Source organism: Phodopus roborovskii, unplaced genomic scaffold (assembly GCF_943737965.1).
Source record: "Phodopus roborovskii unplaced genomic scaffold, PHOROB, whole genome shotgun sequence".
Lineage (NCBI taxonomy): Eukaryota > Metazoa > Chordata > Mammalia > Rodentia > Cricetidae > Phodopus > Phodopus roborovskii.
Window position 1 is genome coordinate 15,968,095 of NW_026126547.1, and position 18,335 is coordinate 15,986,429.

Genomic DNA, 18,335 nt, shown 5'->3' on the forward strand with positions numbered 1-18,335 from the left:
TATTGTCTGCCATGGGCAAGCTCTCCCTTTTATTATTTATCTTTATTATTTTCATTCATGTTTCTGTTGCTACTCACACATGAGTGTAGGTGTCATTGGGTCCCATGGATCTGGAGTTACAGAGGGCTGTGAGTTGTACCATGTGAGTTCTAAGAACTGGACCCAGGTCCTCTGCGAGAGCAATGCCCTCTTAACTGCTGATACATCTCTCCGGTATGCCCCTAAAGGGTTATGCAAATTGCTTTCTTCTGTGTATGTGTGCATGTCAAGGCCAGGGGTCAATGTTGGGTGTCTTCCTCAGTTGCTTTCTACCTCACTTTGTGAGACAAGGCCACACTGTACTTGGAGCTCACCAAGTTGGCCAGACTGGCCAGCCAGTGAGCTCCAGGGATCTGCTTGTATTGACCATGCCCACCAAGTAGAAGGGTTAGAGATGCGTTGTTGTCACACTGCACTTTTGTTTTTAGGATTTTATTTCCTTAAACTGTGCGTGCGTGTGTGTGTGTGTGTGTGTGTGTGTGTGTGTGTAGTGGGCTTGTGCACATAAATGCTGTGCTTGTGGGGATAAGAGCATTGTGCCCCTTGGAGCTGGAGTCTGGGTGTTTGTGGGCCACCTGGTGTTCAAGAGCAGCGAGTGCTCTTACTATGGAGCCATCCGCTTACACGGTGCCTGTCTGTGAACTAGGCTCTCCATGCTTATGCAGAAGACACATGACTCAGCTGTTTCCCTAGCTGCTATAAATTATTTTCTGAATAGAGGAGAAAAGTAACCTAGAATCCTAATATTTTCCAAATTTTCAGGAAAAAGACTTTGCAGCATTTTAATGAACTTTTACCTACTTAAGCTCTGAGTAAAAGTATCTCTTAGGCTGAAAACATCACTCTGTGTGCACTAGGTTCTGGCTTTGCTTCATAGCACTGTACCAAAAAGAAAAAAATAAACAAGTCTTGCTCAATTTTGGGGGAGGGTCTGGGGGTGGGGACTGCCTCGCTTCCTTTCTATGAGAATTCAGGGATCTTCAGTGTGCACTATTTTGGTCCCAAAGAGCCCCTAGCTTCTTCAGGGCTCAGGGACTGCAGGAAGCTCTGAAACTCCCCTTTCAGGTTTTCATGAAGGTATTTGTAGTCATTTTCCTTGTGAAGAGGAAAATACTGTTCCCCAACTGAAAATAAAGCGATGTAGCTTAGTTGCCCTGGGATCTATTCCCAGCACCAATAAGTTAGGCATGACGACGCAGGCCTAGAATCCTGGTTCTTGAAAGATAGAAGAAGAACCAGAAGTTTAAGGTCATCCTTACTAAATAGTGAGTTTGACAACAGGCTGGGCTCACTTAGACTGTCACAAAACAAACAAAACAACAACAAAACACATCCCAACACTCAGGAGGCAGAGGCAGTTTGATCTCTGAGTTCCAGGACAGTCAGGGCTACACAGTGAGACCCTGTCTCAAAACAACAACAAAAAAACCAAAACATGAAACGAAAGCAGATGGTATGTTCGATGTTCTCACTGAAAAATTGATTAAGAGCAGCAGTTGTCTGGACCTGGGTGCTAACTGCTCTTGTGTGTGGGGCGGGTGGTATAAGCTTTTCAGAGTTCCTGACTGATAACAGCATTTACCAGCCATGTTTCTCAGCTGGGTGACATGTTATTTCTGACCAGTGGTTCGTATCTGCGGGCCCTGCAGTTGCCTCCTTGAGTTTGAGAGCTGGATGAGCATCTGTGTTTCATGACAACAATTCTGTACCCTGAGGAGGACATACAAACTTGTCTCTCCTTGCTTTGAGTTGGACGCCCTGTTATGTACTTGCTAAGTCTGTAGTTAATGAGTGTTAAATGTTGACACACTCAAAATCAATGAATCTAGGAAATTTTTCCCTAATACTACAATTACTGACTCAAGTATTTGTTGGGTCATTTGCCTGTAGACACAATGAGTTACAAGGTAAAATCCAAGCTATGTGTCTTGGTATTCTGGAGCCTTTAAGCCTTTAGTCAGCTGGCACCTCTCTGGGTCTGAGAACCACTGTATAGCTGAATTACTCAGTGGTCCTAGATAATTACTGCTCTTCATTTTGTTTTTGACATACTTAAAACCTGTAACATAGGGGACAAGGCAAGGCACAATTTAGGTTCAGAAAAGTAATTTTTAAGCATGTATCCTCTAGTACTAAAGATTTTTTTTCAGCTTTTCCTCATCATACACCTTATAAACTTTTAAGGTTTTTTTTTTTTTTACCCCCTATAAATGATTTCTACTCTAGGGTCCAAGCTGTTTTCTTAAATTACAAATTTGAAACATTTCTGAAAAGGGAGTTGATGGCATGACTCAGTAGCCAAAGGCATTTGTTGCTAAGATTCATGGCCTGAGTTTGATCCCCAGGTCCCACATGATGGAAGGAGAGAATGACTCTGCAAATTGTCCTCTGACCTCCACATGCTCATCATGGCATATGCTTGTACTCACACACATCACACTTCCACACGTACACACATGTAACACTACAATAAGAAATAGAGTAAAGGGAAAAATGTAGAATTGTGCCCATAGTGCGGGGATGTTCTTACATCCGTTTCCTGCCCTGGGTCTATGTGTCACATTATGCTCTCCAATTCTCCATGAATGGTGACTCTGAGGATGGGGCTGTGTCCACCTTGTCTACCTCTGTCTTCCTATCGTCAAGCACAGTGTATTGCCAGAGTAGACTTCCTGAATGAATACTCTGATGCTTTTGTGGACTACAGCCCTGCTGGCCTCCTTCCTCTTTGAGCAGAGACCTTACGTGTCATCATTGTACAGACTACAGGGTTCCTGAGCCCTCACAGCCCTTCTGAGCCCTTTTGTCAGCTCCTCTACTTGGTGGTTCAGTGTAACCTGGGTTAACTAGTTCTGGTGTCAGAGTGTCTAAGCCACTGGCCTTGCTACCAGATATGCACTTGTTAATCTGATGTGGTTTTTGGCTATGGATTAACCCTGCCTATCTCACTTTCCTTAGAAGGGAAATGATAACAGTGCCAGTGGCAACCTGTGTTAAAGCATTTGGAGTAATGCCTGTTCACGTGTTTGCTGTGGTGATGAAGTCTGTTTGATCTGTATCTCTGTGCATTGTCATGTAGGTCCTTGAAACTATTTCCCTGTCTGACATCTCAGCTTTTGGTCTGTGATGATAAATTCTTGGATTGTACAGTGGTTTTAATGTGGCTCCATATTGGGTTTGGTTATATAATTCATTTGCTTTTTAAAGGTCAGACCTTTCTTTTCTCAATTTTTTCCCCCATAGAGTTTAATGTTAGCATGATTGGTCATGTTGTTATGCTTGCTTACTTTAGAGAAAAAGACAAAGTTATTGCTGCAATCCAGTGGTCAGGGAAGTGGGACCTTCCTTCCAGCCTTGCCTTTCTTTGAGATGGGGGGCATAGATGCTAGTTAAACTCTGGCTTTGACATCAGAAATATGTAGCTCTGCCACTAGATTGTTTGACCCTGGGAATATTGTCTAAATCTATGAAGTGTAATATTTACTTAGTGCTTCATGATAATTTTACCCCAGTACCTGGCATATAATGAGTAGTATTTATTATCGTTATTGTTTTTAGCCAAGATTGAGATTAAAGATGGAGTAATCGTTATCCCTTGAAGTCCTCTCCCATGGATTGCTGGGATTTCTGCCAGTGGTTGAAACAAAGTAGACTAGGGCTGCTGTCTCTCATCTTTTCTCCTCTTGTTTTGCTTCTTACAGGCTTTAATTTCTCGTCCTCTGGAAGAGAAGATGTAGATGTGAGAACTTTAGGAAATGGTAAGATGGTGTCAGCACCACCTGATGAGACGTGGCTGCTGATAATCCCCTGCACGGCTGTGGCTTTCTGTAGCCACTTAGAACCACAGTGGGAGAGCCCAGGCTGCTCCAGAGGGGGTCATGTGGGTTGTGCAGCTGCCTCTGCAGACTGATTTGTGTCTAACAGCACTCCCCCTTTTTTTTTTTTTTTTTTGGAGACGTCCTTATCACAGGCCTTAAGCTATAATGGACTTGCATGTGCATTAAGGAATATTTTTCCCTCAAAATTTATTAGTTACTACATTTTCAGGCCAGTTGGTGGTGGCCCATGCCTCAGGAGATCTCTGAGTTCGAGGCCAGCCTGGTCTACAGAGTGAGTTTCAGGATAGTCAGGACTATGTAGAGACCCTGCCTCAAAAAAACAAAGAAAGAACACCTCAGAAGTTACCAGTTTTCAATGTGTCTGTCTTTATTTCAAAATGATTCTGCTCTTTCTGCCTTCATTCCTCTCTATTTTACCTTGCTGAGTTATAAGAAAGATAATGAGAATTAATTCTGAGCTATTTGATGTTTGTAGTTCCTTCCCCTTGTGGGATCCCAGTTCCATGTCACTGGTAGACTAACTAAGACAATGGATCTCACCTTGTTATATCTGGGCATTGCTCTCTGTGACAATTTTAGTTCCATTAGTTAACCAACTTAATTAGTGGCTATTTGAATTTCATTTTGTAATTAACACAGGGGTGTTTGTGGGCCTCAGGGAAGGCAGTCATTTTCACATACTGCCTATATGGGGTTTAGCATCTTCCTGCTCTCATCCCCCAAAAGCCCCTTTACCCTTCTCACACATTGTCCCACCCCAGGTATAGTCACGCCTCCTGCATTTGCCCAAATGTTAACTCCATCAACACATTTCTGTTTCATGCTGGGCGTGTGCTGCCAGGAAGGCCTTTTGCAGTGGAACTGCTGAACCCTCATAGAGTGCATTTCAGTTCACAAGAAGTTAAGGAGCTCCAGCAGGTAAACACTTGTGTGGGACGACCATGTTTGTGCAACCCTGTGACTGAGCTAGAGTTGATAATTGTTTTTCTTTCTCTGCTGCTACAGAAAATTAATAACTCATCTGACAAAATCCAAGTACGTGATTTGCAGCTTGTCACCAGGTGAGGCTGGGCGTGCTGGGGAGATTTCAAAAGGAAAGTTTCATAGAACATATATTTGGTAAGGGAATTGCATACAGAATATATTAAGGAAAAAAATCTAACTCCAATTAAGAAATGGGAAAGTGATGAAGTAGACATTTCTACAAGGAGGATGTCTGAGTAGTCCATGAACATGAAACAGTGGGCGGTGCAGGTCAGAGCTATAGCCACACCCATCATAAATAATAAAGTAACAAGTGCTGGCAAGGGCATAGAGAAACTGCCATGTGCATTTGCTAATGGGGTTGAAAGAATGGCACTTTGATAGCCTGTCAAAAACTGAAACATAAAATGACCATATGACCTAGCAGTTCCATTAATTATATCTACAACAGAAATGGAAACATACATCAACCAGAGGTCACACATGGATGGTCTTGGTAGTATTTTCACAAAGCAGAGAAGTAGCTAGTGGTGGTACAGACCTGTGATTCTAATTGGAAGGTCAATGCAGGAAGGTTGTAGTTCAGGGCTATCCTTAGCCAAGTACTGAATTAAAAAAAAAAAAAGATACCATTTGTCTATCTATAGAAAAACACAAGGTGTAATTGTTCATCCTTACCCTTGAAAGATGTGTTTCAAGATTTGCAGCAGACACCTGAGACTGCAGATAATGCTGAATTCTATAAATAGTATGCTAATTGATGAACAGGTTTGACTAAAAAAAACTGAGCACAAGTCAGAACTAGAGAGAACACTGGCTGTTCTTGCAGGGGACCTGGGTTCAATCCAGCACACAACGGTGACTCAACCTGTAACTCCAGCTCCCAGGGATCTGACTCCCTTTTCTGGCTTCCAAGACCACCAGGCACTCATGTGGCATACATACATACATACATGCATACATACATGTAAGCACTCACACATACACATAAAATAAAAATAAATCTTTAAACAGAATAAACCAACCATAAAAGAGTAATAGCTAATAATAAAACAGGGCAATTGTAGCAGTATACTAAAATTTAAAAAACGTAATCATCAATTACCTGTTCTTAAGCTTTTGCACATAATACTTTGGGTCTGAGGTTTCCAGCAGGAAGAGTTAGTCCATGGGAAGGGGAACCTATTACACACCCTCCTGTGTAGTGTGGTTTGTTTTGTTTGAGGTACTGACTCAGTGCACTGCAGGTACACCGTGACCTTGACAGTGTATGAGAAGACAAGCCACTCACCCCTCTGTGATGGCACTTGATAGGAAATATTTGGAGAAATGATAAAGATAGAACAAATAGTGAGAGTAGTGGGCTTGGGAACGCATGGAAAGAAAGTGCTGATAGGCACGGAGGGTCCTCTGAGGGCCGTGGGAGTGTCGTGAGTTAGGTTATACTAGATGCATAGCTCCAGAAACACAATTCATAGAATGTACAGTGTAAGATTATATATGGTAGATGCATAGCTCCAGAAACAATGAAATTCATAGACTGCACAGTGTAACTGTGTGTGTGTGTGTGTGCTGTAGTAAGGGAGCAGAGATTTGGAGCAAGGTTTATGTAGAGACAAATCTCCCCTTTTTTATTGGTGTTTAGAGAGGCAATAGGGTATATGAAGGAAGGAGAAGAAGAGAAGACCAAGACCTATAGCGCCCTGATATGGACCAATAAAGCTATACAGAAGAAAGACATTGGATTTCTAAACGACCTAAAGGTACTTTACCTGCAGTTTTTTGTCTGTTTATTACCAGCAATCCATAGTTTGCATTCAAGTCCTGGTTTTCCAATTCACTAGCAAAATGCAGGTGCTTATCTAACTCTTTGGAGAAACAGTGTTTTTGTTGGGCAGTGGTGGTGCATGCCTTTAATCTCAGCACTGGGGAGGCAGAGGAGATGGATCTCTTAAGTTCAAGGCCAGCCTGGTCTATAGAGTGAGTTCCAGAACAGCCAGGGCTCCACAAAGAAACCCTGGGCGGCGCGGGTGGGGTGGGGAGGGGGTATGGGTAGTTGGGTGGGTGGGGTGATGCTGACTCTGAAGACAGAGTCATCGGGCCAAACCCTGAGTCTGTATTTCGTAGTTATGCGATTCTGGACAAACTCCTTAGCCTCTATGCTTCATCTGTAAAATTAGGTTAGAAAAACTAAATTAGTTCAGTTTGTACAAAGTACATAGCACAAGCACATAGAAAATACTCAGTAGTGCTATTATGTTTTGTTAACTAAAATGTACTTAATAGAATAGATACTAAAATTACATGTATGAATGAATAACATGTAATATTTATGTGAAGCACATGTATTTTGTGAGCATGTCATTGTAAAGGACCTGCTTGTTCTGTTGACTAGTTCTCATCTCTGTCTTGTGAAGACTGTCTCAGTGGGTAAGGACTTGCTGTGTAAGCATGTGGGCCACATGGTAGAGCCAGGCGTGGTCACGTGTGCCTTAACAGGAGATGCTAGTGACTGGAGTTTCACTACACAGACCTTTAAAGACAAGTGGTAGAGCAGGGTGCGGTGGCTCAGAAGGTCCAGGCAGGAGGACCACAGGCGTGAGGCCAGCCTGGGAACATAGCAAGACTCTGTCGCAAAGAATCAATTACTTACAGTTATACTGCTAACATAGGGAAAATGTTATCCTAAGTGCTAAGGGGAAAGCTGTAAGAGTCACCAGCCGGTAATGCCTGTGATCTCAGCACACAAATGTGCCGGGCGTTGGTGGCACATGCCTTTAATCCCAGCACTCGGGAGGCAGAGGCAAGCGGATCTCTGTGAGTTCGAGGCCAGCTTGGTCTACAGAGCGAGTTCCAGGACAGGCTCCAAAGCCTCAGAGAAACCCTGTCTTGAAAAAAACCATTAAACAAACAAACAAACAAAAAACCAATAAAGAGTGTCTGAGTAGATGGCTGAATAGGAACAACTGTACATGGCCGAGAACCCTTTGGAGCACTGCCCCACCTTAACCCAGTAAAGCAAACTGTGGCTGTAGTAGAGGGAGAGGGGTTGAAGGCGTGGAAAGTGCTTCCCACTTGAGGCGGTGGCAGAGACTGGAAAGGGGAAGGCAGTCCCCATGTCCCCACCTTCTGTTGACTCCTCACTGCAGAATGTGGCTTCTGCATAAGGAGACACATGGAAGGAGGGTTTCTGACTTAGTTCAAAGTGGCCAGATCATCAATGTCAACATTGATGTAGTGGCACAGCACATAAAGGGTGTGAGTTCAGGACCAGCCTGGACTATATAGTAAGGGTAAGCAAACAAACAAAAAACTTTGAATGAGCTAGTGGTAGAATGAAAAATAGCATAGTAGCTAGTAAAAATAAAACCGGAATTAGGCTATGATTTCCCTTAACTTGGGTTAGTGTGTGTCCATACATATCAAAATGTTGGAAGACATACAGTGTCTGAGTCTGACTCATGGGACACCGGGGTGAGAGCTGCAGGGAAAGCACACGTCATTTATCCCCTAGAGACACCTGTCACCTCCACAGGAGAGGAGTTTGGGTTTTGGTTTGTTTTGTTTAATTGAGACAGGTTGTCATGTAGCCCAGACTGACCTCAAGGATGGTGCTACACTTCAGACCTTCCTGTATCCAGCTCCTGAGTGTTGAGTCCCTGGTGTGTGTCACCATACCTGTTTCCCTGCTCTGCTAGGGACTGAGCCCAGGGGTGTCACACATGCTATGCAGGCACTGTGCCAAATGAGCCACATCCACAGCCCCAGATAAGTAGGTGCAATACAGACCTAACTTTAAGGATGCAGACAGATTTATGGATCTTGTATAGCATATATTCCCTTATAGATGTATAAATCTATACATCTGGATATAATGGTGCACACCTTTAATCCCAGCATTTGGGAAGCAGAGGCAGATGGATCTCTGAGTTCAAGGCCAGCCTGGTCTACATAGTGAGATCCTGTAAAAAAACCAAAACCAAACAAACAAAATTTGTTTGTTTGCCAAGAACCCACCAAAAATGTAGATGTATGAATCATTTAGAATGCTGTTTAAAAAAAAAACAAAATTTATTAAAAAGAATAGGTTTAGGGGCTGGCATTGAGGCTCAGTGAAAAATAACTCCATAAAAAGGACTGGGGGCATGGCTCAGTGGCAGAGTGCTTGCCTGTGCAAGGCCCTGGGTTTGATTCCCAGCACTGCAAAAACAAAACAAAACAAAACAAACAAACAAACAAAAAAACCCTTAGTTTAGGGGATTACCACAGCTCTAACTAAAAAGTTACATAGAAAGGTGATTTTATAGGGACATGGGAAGTGATAAGAGACCATTCCCAGGCACATTGCTGAGCCTGGTTGGTTTCTAGTAACACTGTTATACTTTACAAAATTCCCATTCGTTTAGAGATAAAAGCTGAGTTACTTCTCTATTCTGAGAAGAAGAGAAAAAAAAAAAAAAATGCTGCAGGCTGGCTGCTTGCCTCCTCTTTTTAAAGGGCAGCCTACTTCTAAGGAAAAACTGTGTTTGTGTGTTTTTCTGAAAATTCAGCAGCGTGGGGTAAAACAGTAAGAGCTAAGAGTGGGTGTGATGGTTTCCTTTTGTGGTCTAAAAAGCAGACCAAAAAGGACACATGGGCCTGGGTGCTGAGGGTTGCTGTGTTAATGGGTTTTGCAATTGGTTCATAGTCAGTCCTGGGAGTCAGGTAAGAGAAGCTGGGAGAGAAGTTCTCACTGGGTAGCTGCTTTTATTTATTTGTTTGTTTGTTTAGCTGTCTGTCCATCCATATATCCATCTATTTTTTCTTTTTAGACAAGATCTTACCATGTAGCTCTAGCTGTCCTGGAACTCACTGTATAGACCAGACTGACCTCAGACTCACAGAGACCCACCTGCCTGTGCCTCCAGAGTGCTGAGATTAAAGACGTGCCACCATGTTAGGCCAGAGCTGCTAATTTAAAGGCTGGCTGTTTCTGCTCTCTGAGTCTCTACATTATTATAACTCTTCATCACAGTTCATTATTGAAAATATTTGTCTTTTTGGCTAGAGAAAAGTCAAGCCCCATAGAGACAGCTCATCTCATAAGAATTTTAGAATCATAAAAATTACAGTGGGGAGGGGCTGTTGACTCCTGCTCTTGAGCATCAGGCATGGCCTTCACATGTGGTCCTCTCAGAACTTGTTCTTCATCCTTGGTGTCTAGAAGGGAGTGTATGCTGGAGCCTTTCCCTCCTCAGCAGAGCTGTGACTACTCACTCATGCAAATCAGGAGGAGCTGTTCCAGCAAGAGACTGCTAAGTTCTGAAGAACCAACTTGTCTGCTTTGCCTAAAATCTATTTTTAAAAGTTTGAAATAGCTGACCTTTTATAGTATTAATCCCAGTTCTTAATTTATATCACCTAATATATAGGGAAATCTCTAATTTGATGTAATTATAAGAAAAAGCAACCTGTATCACAAAAAAAAAAAAAACAAAAACAAAAAAACAAAAAAACACAAAACCTGAATTGTTAAGATACATGCAAATATTGGGTTAAAAAATACTGGAAACATCTTCTGATCCTGCTGCACTTTTTCCAGATACAGCCTATTGTACAACAGACCCCAAAACAAAACAGGTGCATACTGTTTCATAAAATGTGCACACTTCCCACATGCACGCAGTGACACTTAGGTCCCACCTTCTACCTGCTAAATCTTCCAGTCCAAAATCCTCACTTTTATGTCAACTGCTTTGTGGCATTAGAAGACAAAGGTAACAATGTTGTCTCCTAGCAAAGTCCTAAGCCAGAACCCTTCTCTTCTGAGCCCCTTATGATAGGGTATGAGAGGGGAGTGGTATTCAGATATTGAATCAGAGCCTAAGGAGATGCATCTGCTCTGAGTCCCCGTCCTACTCTACAATGATGGGAACTAATGTACTGAGCTATGGGTGGCTGTGTGACTGCATCATACCCTCCTCTAGGACTTAAAGATTGACCAGAAAACACCTCTCCGGGTCCTTCACCGAAGGCCTTTGGCTGTGAGAACTCGGGCCATTCATTCTATGGAGACACACTACCTGGATGAGCATCATTTTCGTCTGAATCTGAAGACCCAAGCGGGAACGTATCCTTTTGCCTCTACATTGCAGAGACCTAACCAGAATGGGATCCTGGTAGTTAATGCTGCCCTAGATAGCAGGTTTGGTTGATCTAGGAGATGTTTATTTGTTAGAGATCTTGTGTACCGCAGGTCACATGTACTCCAGGCTGTCCTTGAGCTTCTTTCTATCCTCCACCTCTTAAGTGCTGGGATCCAGGCCTGAGGTACCTCAGGTGGTCTGGGATATTCTGGAAAGGATTTGGGTGTATTCATTCAATATTTTGGAATGGAATCAGTACTTTTTTGTTTGATATCTGTTCTTCCAATTTTGTTTCAAAACAGTGCTTTAAACCATGAACTATCCATCAGTTAGTTCAATGGCAACTTTTAAAATTTGTTGTTCTGGCCAGGCAGTGGCAGTGGTGCACACCTTTAATCCCAACATCGGGAGGCAGAGGCAGAAGGATCTCTGTGAGTTCGAGGCCAGCCTGGACTACAGAGCAAGTTCCAGAACAGCTAGGGCTGTTACACAGAGAAACCCTGTCTCAAAAAACAAAAACAAACAAAAATTTACAGCTCTGTTATAGTGTCTTACCCATTATTTAGTATATAATATACTCAGAAACCACTTTTGATTGATTCATTTGCTGTCTTTACACATTTTGCAAGTCATATGTTCATAACCCTCTTTGTTTCTCTAAGTGTAAATGGAGTTCTTAATTGGTCTACATCATAAAACCTCAGTGTCAGATACAGCGGGAAATGCTGACAGATCAGAGGGAAGGAGCAAGCCACAGCCACACCTTCCCTCCTTAGCTTCTCAGCAGACAAGAGAGTGACTTCCTGTTGCTCCCTGCTTATATCCTGTCTCACTTCCTGTCTGTCTGTACAGACCTCCAGACCTCTATGGTTAGCTAGTGGCAAGCTCCATTCTCTGACCTTCAGACAGGCTGTATTTGTACAAGCAAGACATCACCAATCTAAGTATTTTAAGTGTTTGCCCAACTGATTAAACCCAGGTGATAGAAGGAAATGGGCATTTTACTGTCTTTAAAGTTTGGGACAAGTGCTCACCTTGTTGCCCAGGCTGGCTCATCATTAACCCTTGAGCAGTTCTGTCTCTGCCTCCCGGATGGTAGGAATACTGATACATGCTGTGTTCAGTGCTTCTTGACATGATTGTAACTTAAGTACAGGCCTGTGTGAAACCGAAACACTACGTATCACCTACTCAAGCAATAATATGTCAGTGTTAGGACAGAGTTCAAAACTCCAGAATTCTGACTCTGTTTTAAATAGAAAAGATTGGAACTGGACATTTTAAATGTCTACATGCCAAAGCGGGTACTTTGTTTTTAACCTGTTCCAACCTGTGGCTCTGGGGCCAGAACCAAGTTTCTAATAGAGTGTGTGAGAGAGCTCCAGCAGTCTCAGGCTTACTGCAGTATGTGCTTTCTTTTAGGGTTGCATCTCACTGACTCCTAGGTGGTTCTGATCTCATGATTCTGCCTCTGCTTCCAGGTGCTAGGATCACAGGCATGTATCACCATGCCCAGGTTTCTTATCGCTCCTCCCAATAGTGTGTGTGTGTGTGTGTGTGTGTGTGTGTGTGTGTGTGTGTGTGTGTTCCAATGGAATGAAATGATAAACCTCTTCTAACTGGTATGCAGGTAGGGACGTAGTTCTGTATAAAACAACACAAACCTCTCCAAAGTGGGAGGAGTCAAGGACTAGTCACGCATAGCATGCCTCTCCTCTCAATCTCAAACATCTTTCCCCTCTTTGCCACCTCTGAGTGGCCTGGACTGACCTCACTGGACTGGGGTATAGGCTATTACTCCAAATAACTCTTCAGTTTTGCAGTTTGTATCACGGATGATTTGTGTAAACTTTGGTGGACAGCTTCTTTATTGTTTGGAGCACATTTGGCTGTTGTAGATGGAATTCAAAGAAATCACAAGTGAAAGTTTATTTTTACTTTGCTGTTGGGGACTGAATCCAGGGCTCAAACATGTTAAGTACTTTGAGCTTCACGCCTTGCCTTAGATTATAAAACAAAATAAAACTATCCCATTTATTGAAAAATGGGACCAGATATCAAAATAGAAATGGAGTGCATGCCTTTAACCCCAGTACTCAGGAGGCAGAGGCAGGTGGATCTCCAAGTTTGAGGCCAGTCTGGTCTACATAGTGAGTTGTAGGCTAGGTCTACAGTGAGATGTTATCTCAAAAAAGAGGGGAGAGGCCATTGAGCTACATAGTCTTTAACTTTACATGCCAAGAAGAATGAGTTCTTTGTCTTTTGGAAAAACTACCACCTTTTGAATCCCATTAAGGCATTTTTGGAAACAGCTGTATATATGTATTTTAGCCAAGAAGAACTGGTAAAACTAGATACCATGTGGTTCTCACAGAAGGACCTGTCCTTTGTGTCCTCAGTTCTTCTTGTGCTGCCTCGGTATTGTGTGGCTCAGCCAGGCTCTCTGCCTCCAGCCTCATCCCCAGCATGGATACAGTCCAGACCTTCCCATTGCTTCTGGGGCACCTTGGTCTGCTTCCTTCTTTATTACTGGCTTTCTCTAAAGAATGTCAGAGAGAAAAAAGGGCAGTTGAAGAGAAATTATGAATTCAGGGAAAAAAGCTATGTCGTCTGTTGGAGTCAAAACACATAGTGGGTAAGGAGGTGAGGAAGCTTGTAACATTGTGTCTCAGCTAGTACTTGAAGATGCTTTTGTTTTCCTGTACAAATGCCATTAACTACTTACGCTGAATTCTGGTTTTACTAATGCAGTGTTTTTGTTATTGTTTCTCAATGAACAATGGGAAAGATGTGTATTTTTCAGATAATGTCAGGGCTATGGAATGCTAATCTTATTAAGAACAAATTCCAGATCTAACCATTGCCTTCAAAATGTAAAGACCTATGAAGAGAACACAAAGGTGCTAAAAACCAGACCCAAAAAGAATTTAGCTAGGTGTGGTGGTCCAGGATTGCTTTCTGCTCAGGACAGCCTGGACTACACATGCAAAAAGCAACTAAAAGCAAAAAAAAAAAAAAAAAAAAAAAAAAAAAGCAGAAACCCATCTTAATTCTTTTTCTCACTACCTGCCTGTAGCTGCAGCCTCTGACCTCTACCATCACCCATGCATGGTGTACATTCACAGCACACCCATGTGTGTGTAAATTAAATATAAGTTGATTTTTAAAGAAAACTAAATTAGTAATTTAACTCCTTTCCCTCTTGATGCCCAAGTATTAACAGGAGCCCCGTCATTGAGGCCACTTTCTGTGTGGTCCTGTGGAAACTTGCCATTTGGTAGATGCCAATTGTCATTATTGAAAAATGGGACCAGATATCAAAATAGAAATGGAGTGCATGCTTTTAACCCCAGTACTCAGGAGGCAGAGGCAGGTGGATCTCCGAATTTGAGGCCAGTCTGGTCTACATAGTGAGTTGTAGGCTAGGTCTACAGTGAGATGTTATCTCAAAAAAGAGGGGAGGGGCCATTGAGCTATATAGTCGATTTAATATATAGCAAACCTTGGCATTTTGAAATGAGCTAATAAAAAAACCTAAGGCTGGGGTGGGGAGTGCCAAAAGTTTCCCATCTCAGCAGTTGGAAGGTAGAAGCAGGAGAGTTCAGGTCAAGTTCATTTAGCCTGGGCTAGGTGATACCCTGTCTGAAACAAAGCAAAGTGTGGCCTCTGGGGAGTTTGATGTAACAAAGATTCTGTTTACTATGCTGGTACCCAGGCTGCTGGCATCCAGGCTGGTGGGATCCAGCTTATTTTCTGAGATATGCATCTCAAGACTGAGTTTAGAAATGACATCTATTTTGTAATATTTTTATTCTATTTATTTTTCCCTCCCATTTGCCAAAGTAGTTGGTACTGCATAGTCTTTTCCTTAAACAGACCTAGCTACATTAAAGAATTTGTGCACGGAGACTTTGGGAGAACCAAGCCAAACATTGGCTCTCTGATGAACGTGACTGCAGACATTCTTGAGCTAGATGTGGAGGTAAAGTGCTTTATGGGGGAGTGCACATCTGCAAATAAAATTCAGCCCACTTAGGTCTTTTGACACTAAACCAATAACACTTCCTGTCTCATGGGCTTTTTTGTACAAGGTTTTTTTTTTTTTTTTTTTTTTTTTTTTAAGGTTTTCGTTTGTGTATATGAATATTTTGTCTGCATGTATGTCTGTACACCGCCACATGTGTGTCTGGCATTCCTAGAATTGAGAAGAGGGAATGGAGCCCAGGTCCTCTGGCAGAGCAGCTGGTGCTCTTAACCACTGAGCATTCACTCCAGCCCTCTATAGGTATTTGACAATAGAAAACCCCACAGTAGCTTTGAAGTCCAGGGAAGAATTCTCTTTGTAACTATTTTAAACAGACAACAAAGCAGGGTCCATTTGTGATGCCTGAGGGTTATATAATTTACTAATTGTTAGCATGTATTGTAATTTATGGATTTACCTAAGGCATCAGATTAAACCCTTAAAGAAAACAAGAAAATAGAGTTGAACTACCTCTTGCATCCTTCTGAATGCTAGGGTTGTGTTTTATAAAGAATTTTAGAGCTGGGCATGGGGGTGTACACCTTTAAACCCAGCACTTGAGAAGCAGAGGCTGGTGGATCCCTGAGCTCAAGGCCACCCTGGTCTACATAGTTATTTCCAGGACATGGCTGTTGTGGCAGCCAGGATCCACTGTTCAGATTGCAGGAGCCTAATAAGGCTGTCAAAAGGAGACAACATAGTGTCACAGAAAGTGCCAAAACACATTCACTTTAAAAAAAAAAAAAAAAAAAAATGGTTATCCAATACCAAATGGTCAGTCCTTGAAACATACATACAAATAACATTGCAGACTGAGAAGGTTCTTTCTAGAAGTGTGTGTGTGTGTGTGTGTGTGTGTGTGTGTGTGTGTGTTTAGCAATGATTAATGACAATAGAGGCCATGAATTTGAAAGAGTAAGGAAGGGTATAGGGGAGGGTTTGGAGGGAGGAGAGGAAGGAGGAAATGATATGATTATATAGAATAGATTGCTTACTGTGATTTTAATCTGGAAGAACAAAGTGAGACTAAGTAGCAATAGAAACTAATTAGATTTATCTGGCTGTTTTTGCTGTTTTGGGACAGGGTCTTGTGTAGCCTGTGAACCCTTAATCTTCCTTCTTCCTGTGAAGTGCTAAGATTATAGCCATGTTTAATGACAGCTGGCTTGAACTGGATTTTTAAAGAAACAAAAATTCTGAAATGAGAAGATACTTGGGGCTTTTTTTAGTTCTAGTGATTTTCTGTATTCATTTGCTTTATGTTTAGTTACAGACTGCTTGACCCATATGCCATTTAACACTGGTCCCACTAGTTGATATCATCTACTGACATCATACCATAGTTTAAGTAAGTACACTATGGTGTTTGCCCAGTGATGGAGTCACCCAATGACACATTTCTCAGAATGTGTTCCCACTATTAAGTGATGCATAACTATATTTTGTTAAATATAAGGCGATACAGTGAAAAACTGATCAGAAGAAAAATAATGTGGCTATCCAAATTTGAATTTTACTCATAACTGACATTACGATTTTTCAGTTTCTTCTTTTAGGAGTCAAGAGGTGTAATAGTAATTGTCTCCTTTAGTTCAGAAATGGGCCTTCAGTGTTGCTGCTCTTATCAAATGTAATTTCTCTTGCATTACAGTGAAACTGTCCCCAGAAATGTTTGCCAGAATTTCTGTTTTAATGACTTGTTTTCTTCCTTTTAGTCTGTGGATGTTGACTGGCCACCTGCTTTGGATGACTAGCTCTCACATTTGGACACCGAGGGTTTTCCTAACACGATCCGAGTACAGGCAGCATATCCTGGAAGATCACTAACCCACCCCGGCAGTGACTTCAGAGTGACCTGGATCGATGGAAGATGACTAACCCACCCTGGCAGTGACTTGAGAGTGACCTGGATCGTGTTGATCTGTCCCAAAGCTCACTGTAGCATCTAGTACATCTCAGGGTCTGTATGTACATAGACCTCAGGGTCTATCTGTATGCATATTTTGTGTTCTGTTATTCTTAGGATGTCTTTTTTTTTTTTTTTTCTCTCATGCCCACAAAATAAAAATAGGAATGATCCAACCATTTTCCATTTTGATTCTGTCACTTAGAGAAGTACGCAGGGGAGACGGTGTTAAGAGGAGCTGTGACTTCTTCCATTGACGTTTCCTACAGGAGACATAATACCTTTACAGAAATGTGCTCAAGTTTTCAGATCGTCTGAATAAATGCTATTAAATAGACTCTTGTAGTGTTGTCTTATGGTATCCTAATATGTCATGTACATCTGATATTAATGTTTTTCCCAGTTACCATCAAGCTGTTATCAGTGGAAGTGCTTTAAGGTGTGATTTGTCTTAAGTCCTAATGACCTCAAGTTACTATTGTGACAATCTATAAAGTTGTCAGTATGTGCCTCCTGTCAAGGCAGTAACAGTGCCGGAGGTGTACCTCCAGGGCCATAGTTCTCACCTGCAGGTCACAATCCCCATAGGGGCCACACATCAGATACCCTGCATAGCAGACATTTACTTTGCAATTCATAACAGTAGCAAATTAGTTATGAAGCAGCAGTGCAATAATTTTATGGTTGGAGGTCACCACAGCGTGAGGAACTAACTGTATTAAAGGGTCAGAGTGTTAGGGAGGTTGAGAAACACTGGCCTAGACACTTTACTACACTCTTCAAGTAAGGCAAAATAAATTCCTTTAATGACTTCTGTCCCTGGGTTACAAATTAAAAATTTTGAGATTGCTAAACAAATACAAATGTATTTTACAGTGTTTCAACTACTTTCAAACTTTAAACATTTTAAGAAGGTGTATCTAACATTATATCTAATGTCATAAACAAGGAGTCAAAATTAAATGACACCTAAGATATCAGTTAACTCCTCTTAGCCAGGTCTGGAACTGGAGTTGTGTTTCCAGGGTCCTTTCTACAAACTCTTATCATGGGCACCTGTTGTTTCTGTGGGTGACAGTGAGATGTACAATGCCAGGAGACTGAGTTTGGATAGCTAGCAACTCCCCAAGAAATGGCTAATGTATGTCTTATGTGATCTTGTACAGTTATTTGTAACGAAGGGCAAGATGAAGAAGAGAAACCCTAAACACATTGAACCAAAAGAAGAGAAGTTCAATAAAACTTAGATTTAAGTCTAATTTTTATCATCTGGCACAACTTCTTGACCTCTCTTTCTCTGGATACATTGATTTGAACAGTATTTGATTATTCATGTTTCTCTGCACACAATCCTTAAGATGTACTTTAGTTGATGGTCATGCTGCATCTGGGGTGGCCTGTGCTGCCACCTGGGACAA

General features: G+C 41.9%; 1 protein-coding gene across 1 annotated transcript in view; it reads left to right on the plus strand.

Moving 5' to 3' along the window:
• Positions 1 to 17,170, plus strand: part of Pus10 (pseudouridine synthase 10) — a 72,672-nt gene extending 55,502 nt beyond the window's left edge. The window contains exons 11-17 of the mRNA XM_051200513.1: positions 3,741 to 3,797; positions 4,720 to 4,796; positions 4,884 to 4,939; positions 6,508 to 6,625; positions 10,829 to 10,971; positions 14,870 to 14,969; positions 16,727 to 17,170. Of these exons, the coding sequence (XP_051056470.1) occupies positions 3,741 to 3,797; positions 4,720 to 4,796; positions 4,884 to 4,939; positions 6,508 to 6,625; positions 10,829 to 10,971; positions 14,870 to 14,969; positions 16,727 to 16,765 (590 nt within the window). The 3' untranslated portion in view covers positions 16,766 to 17,170. The remainder of the gene's footprint in view (positions 1 to 3,740; positions 3,798 to 4,719; positions 4,797 to 4,883; positions 4,940 to 6,507; positions 6,626 to 10,828; positions 10,972 to 14,869; positions 14,970 to 16,726) is intronic.
• The last annotated feature ends 1,165 nt before the right edge of the window (positions 17,171 to 18,335 follow it).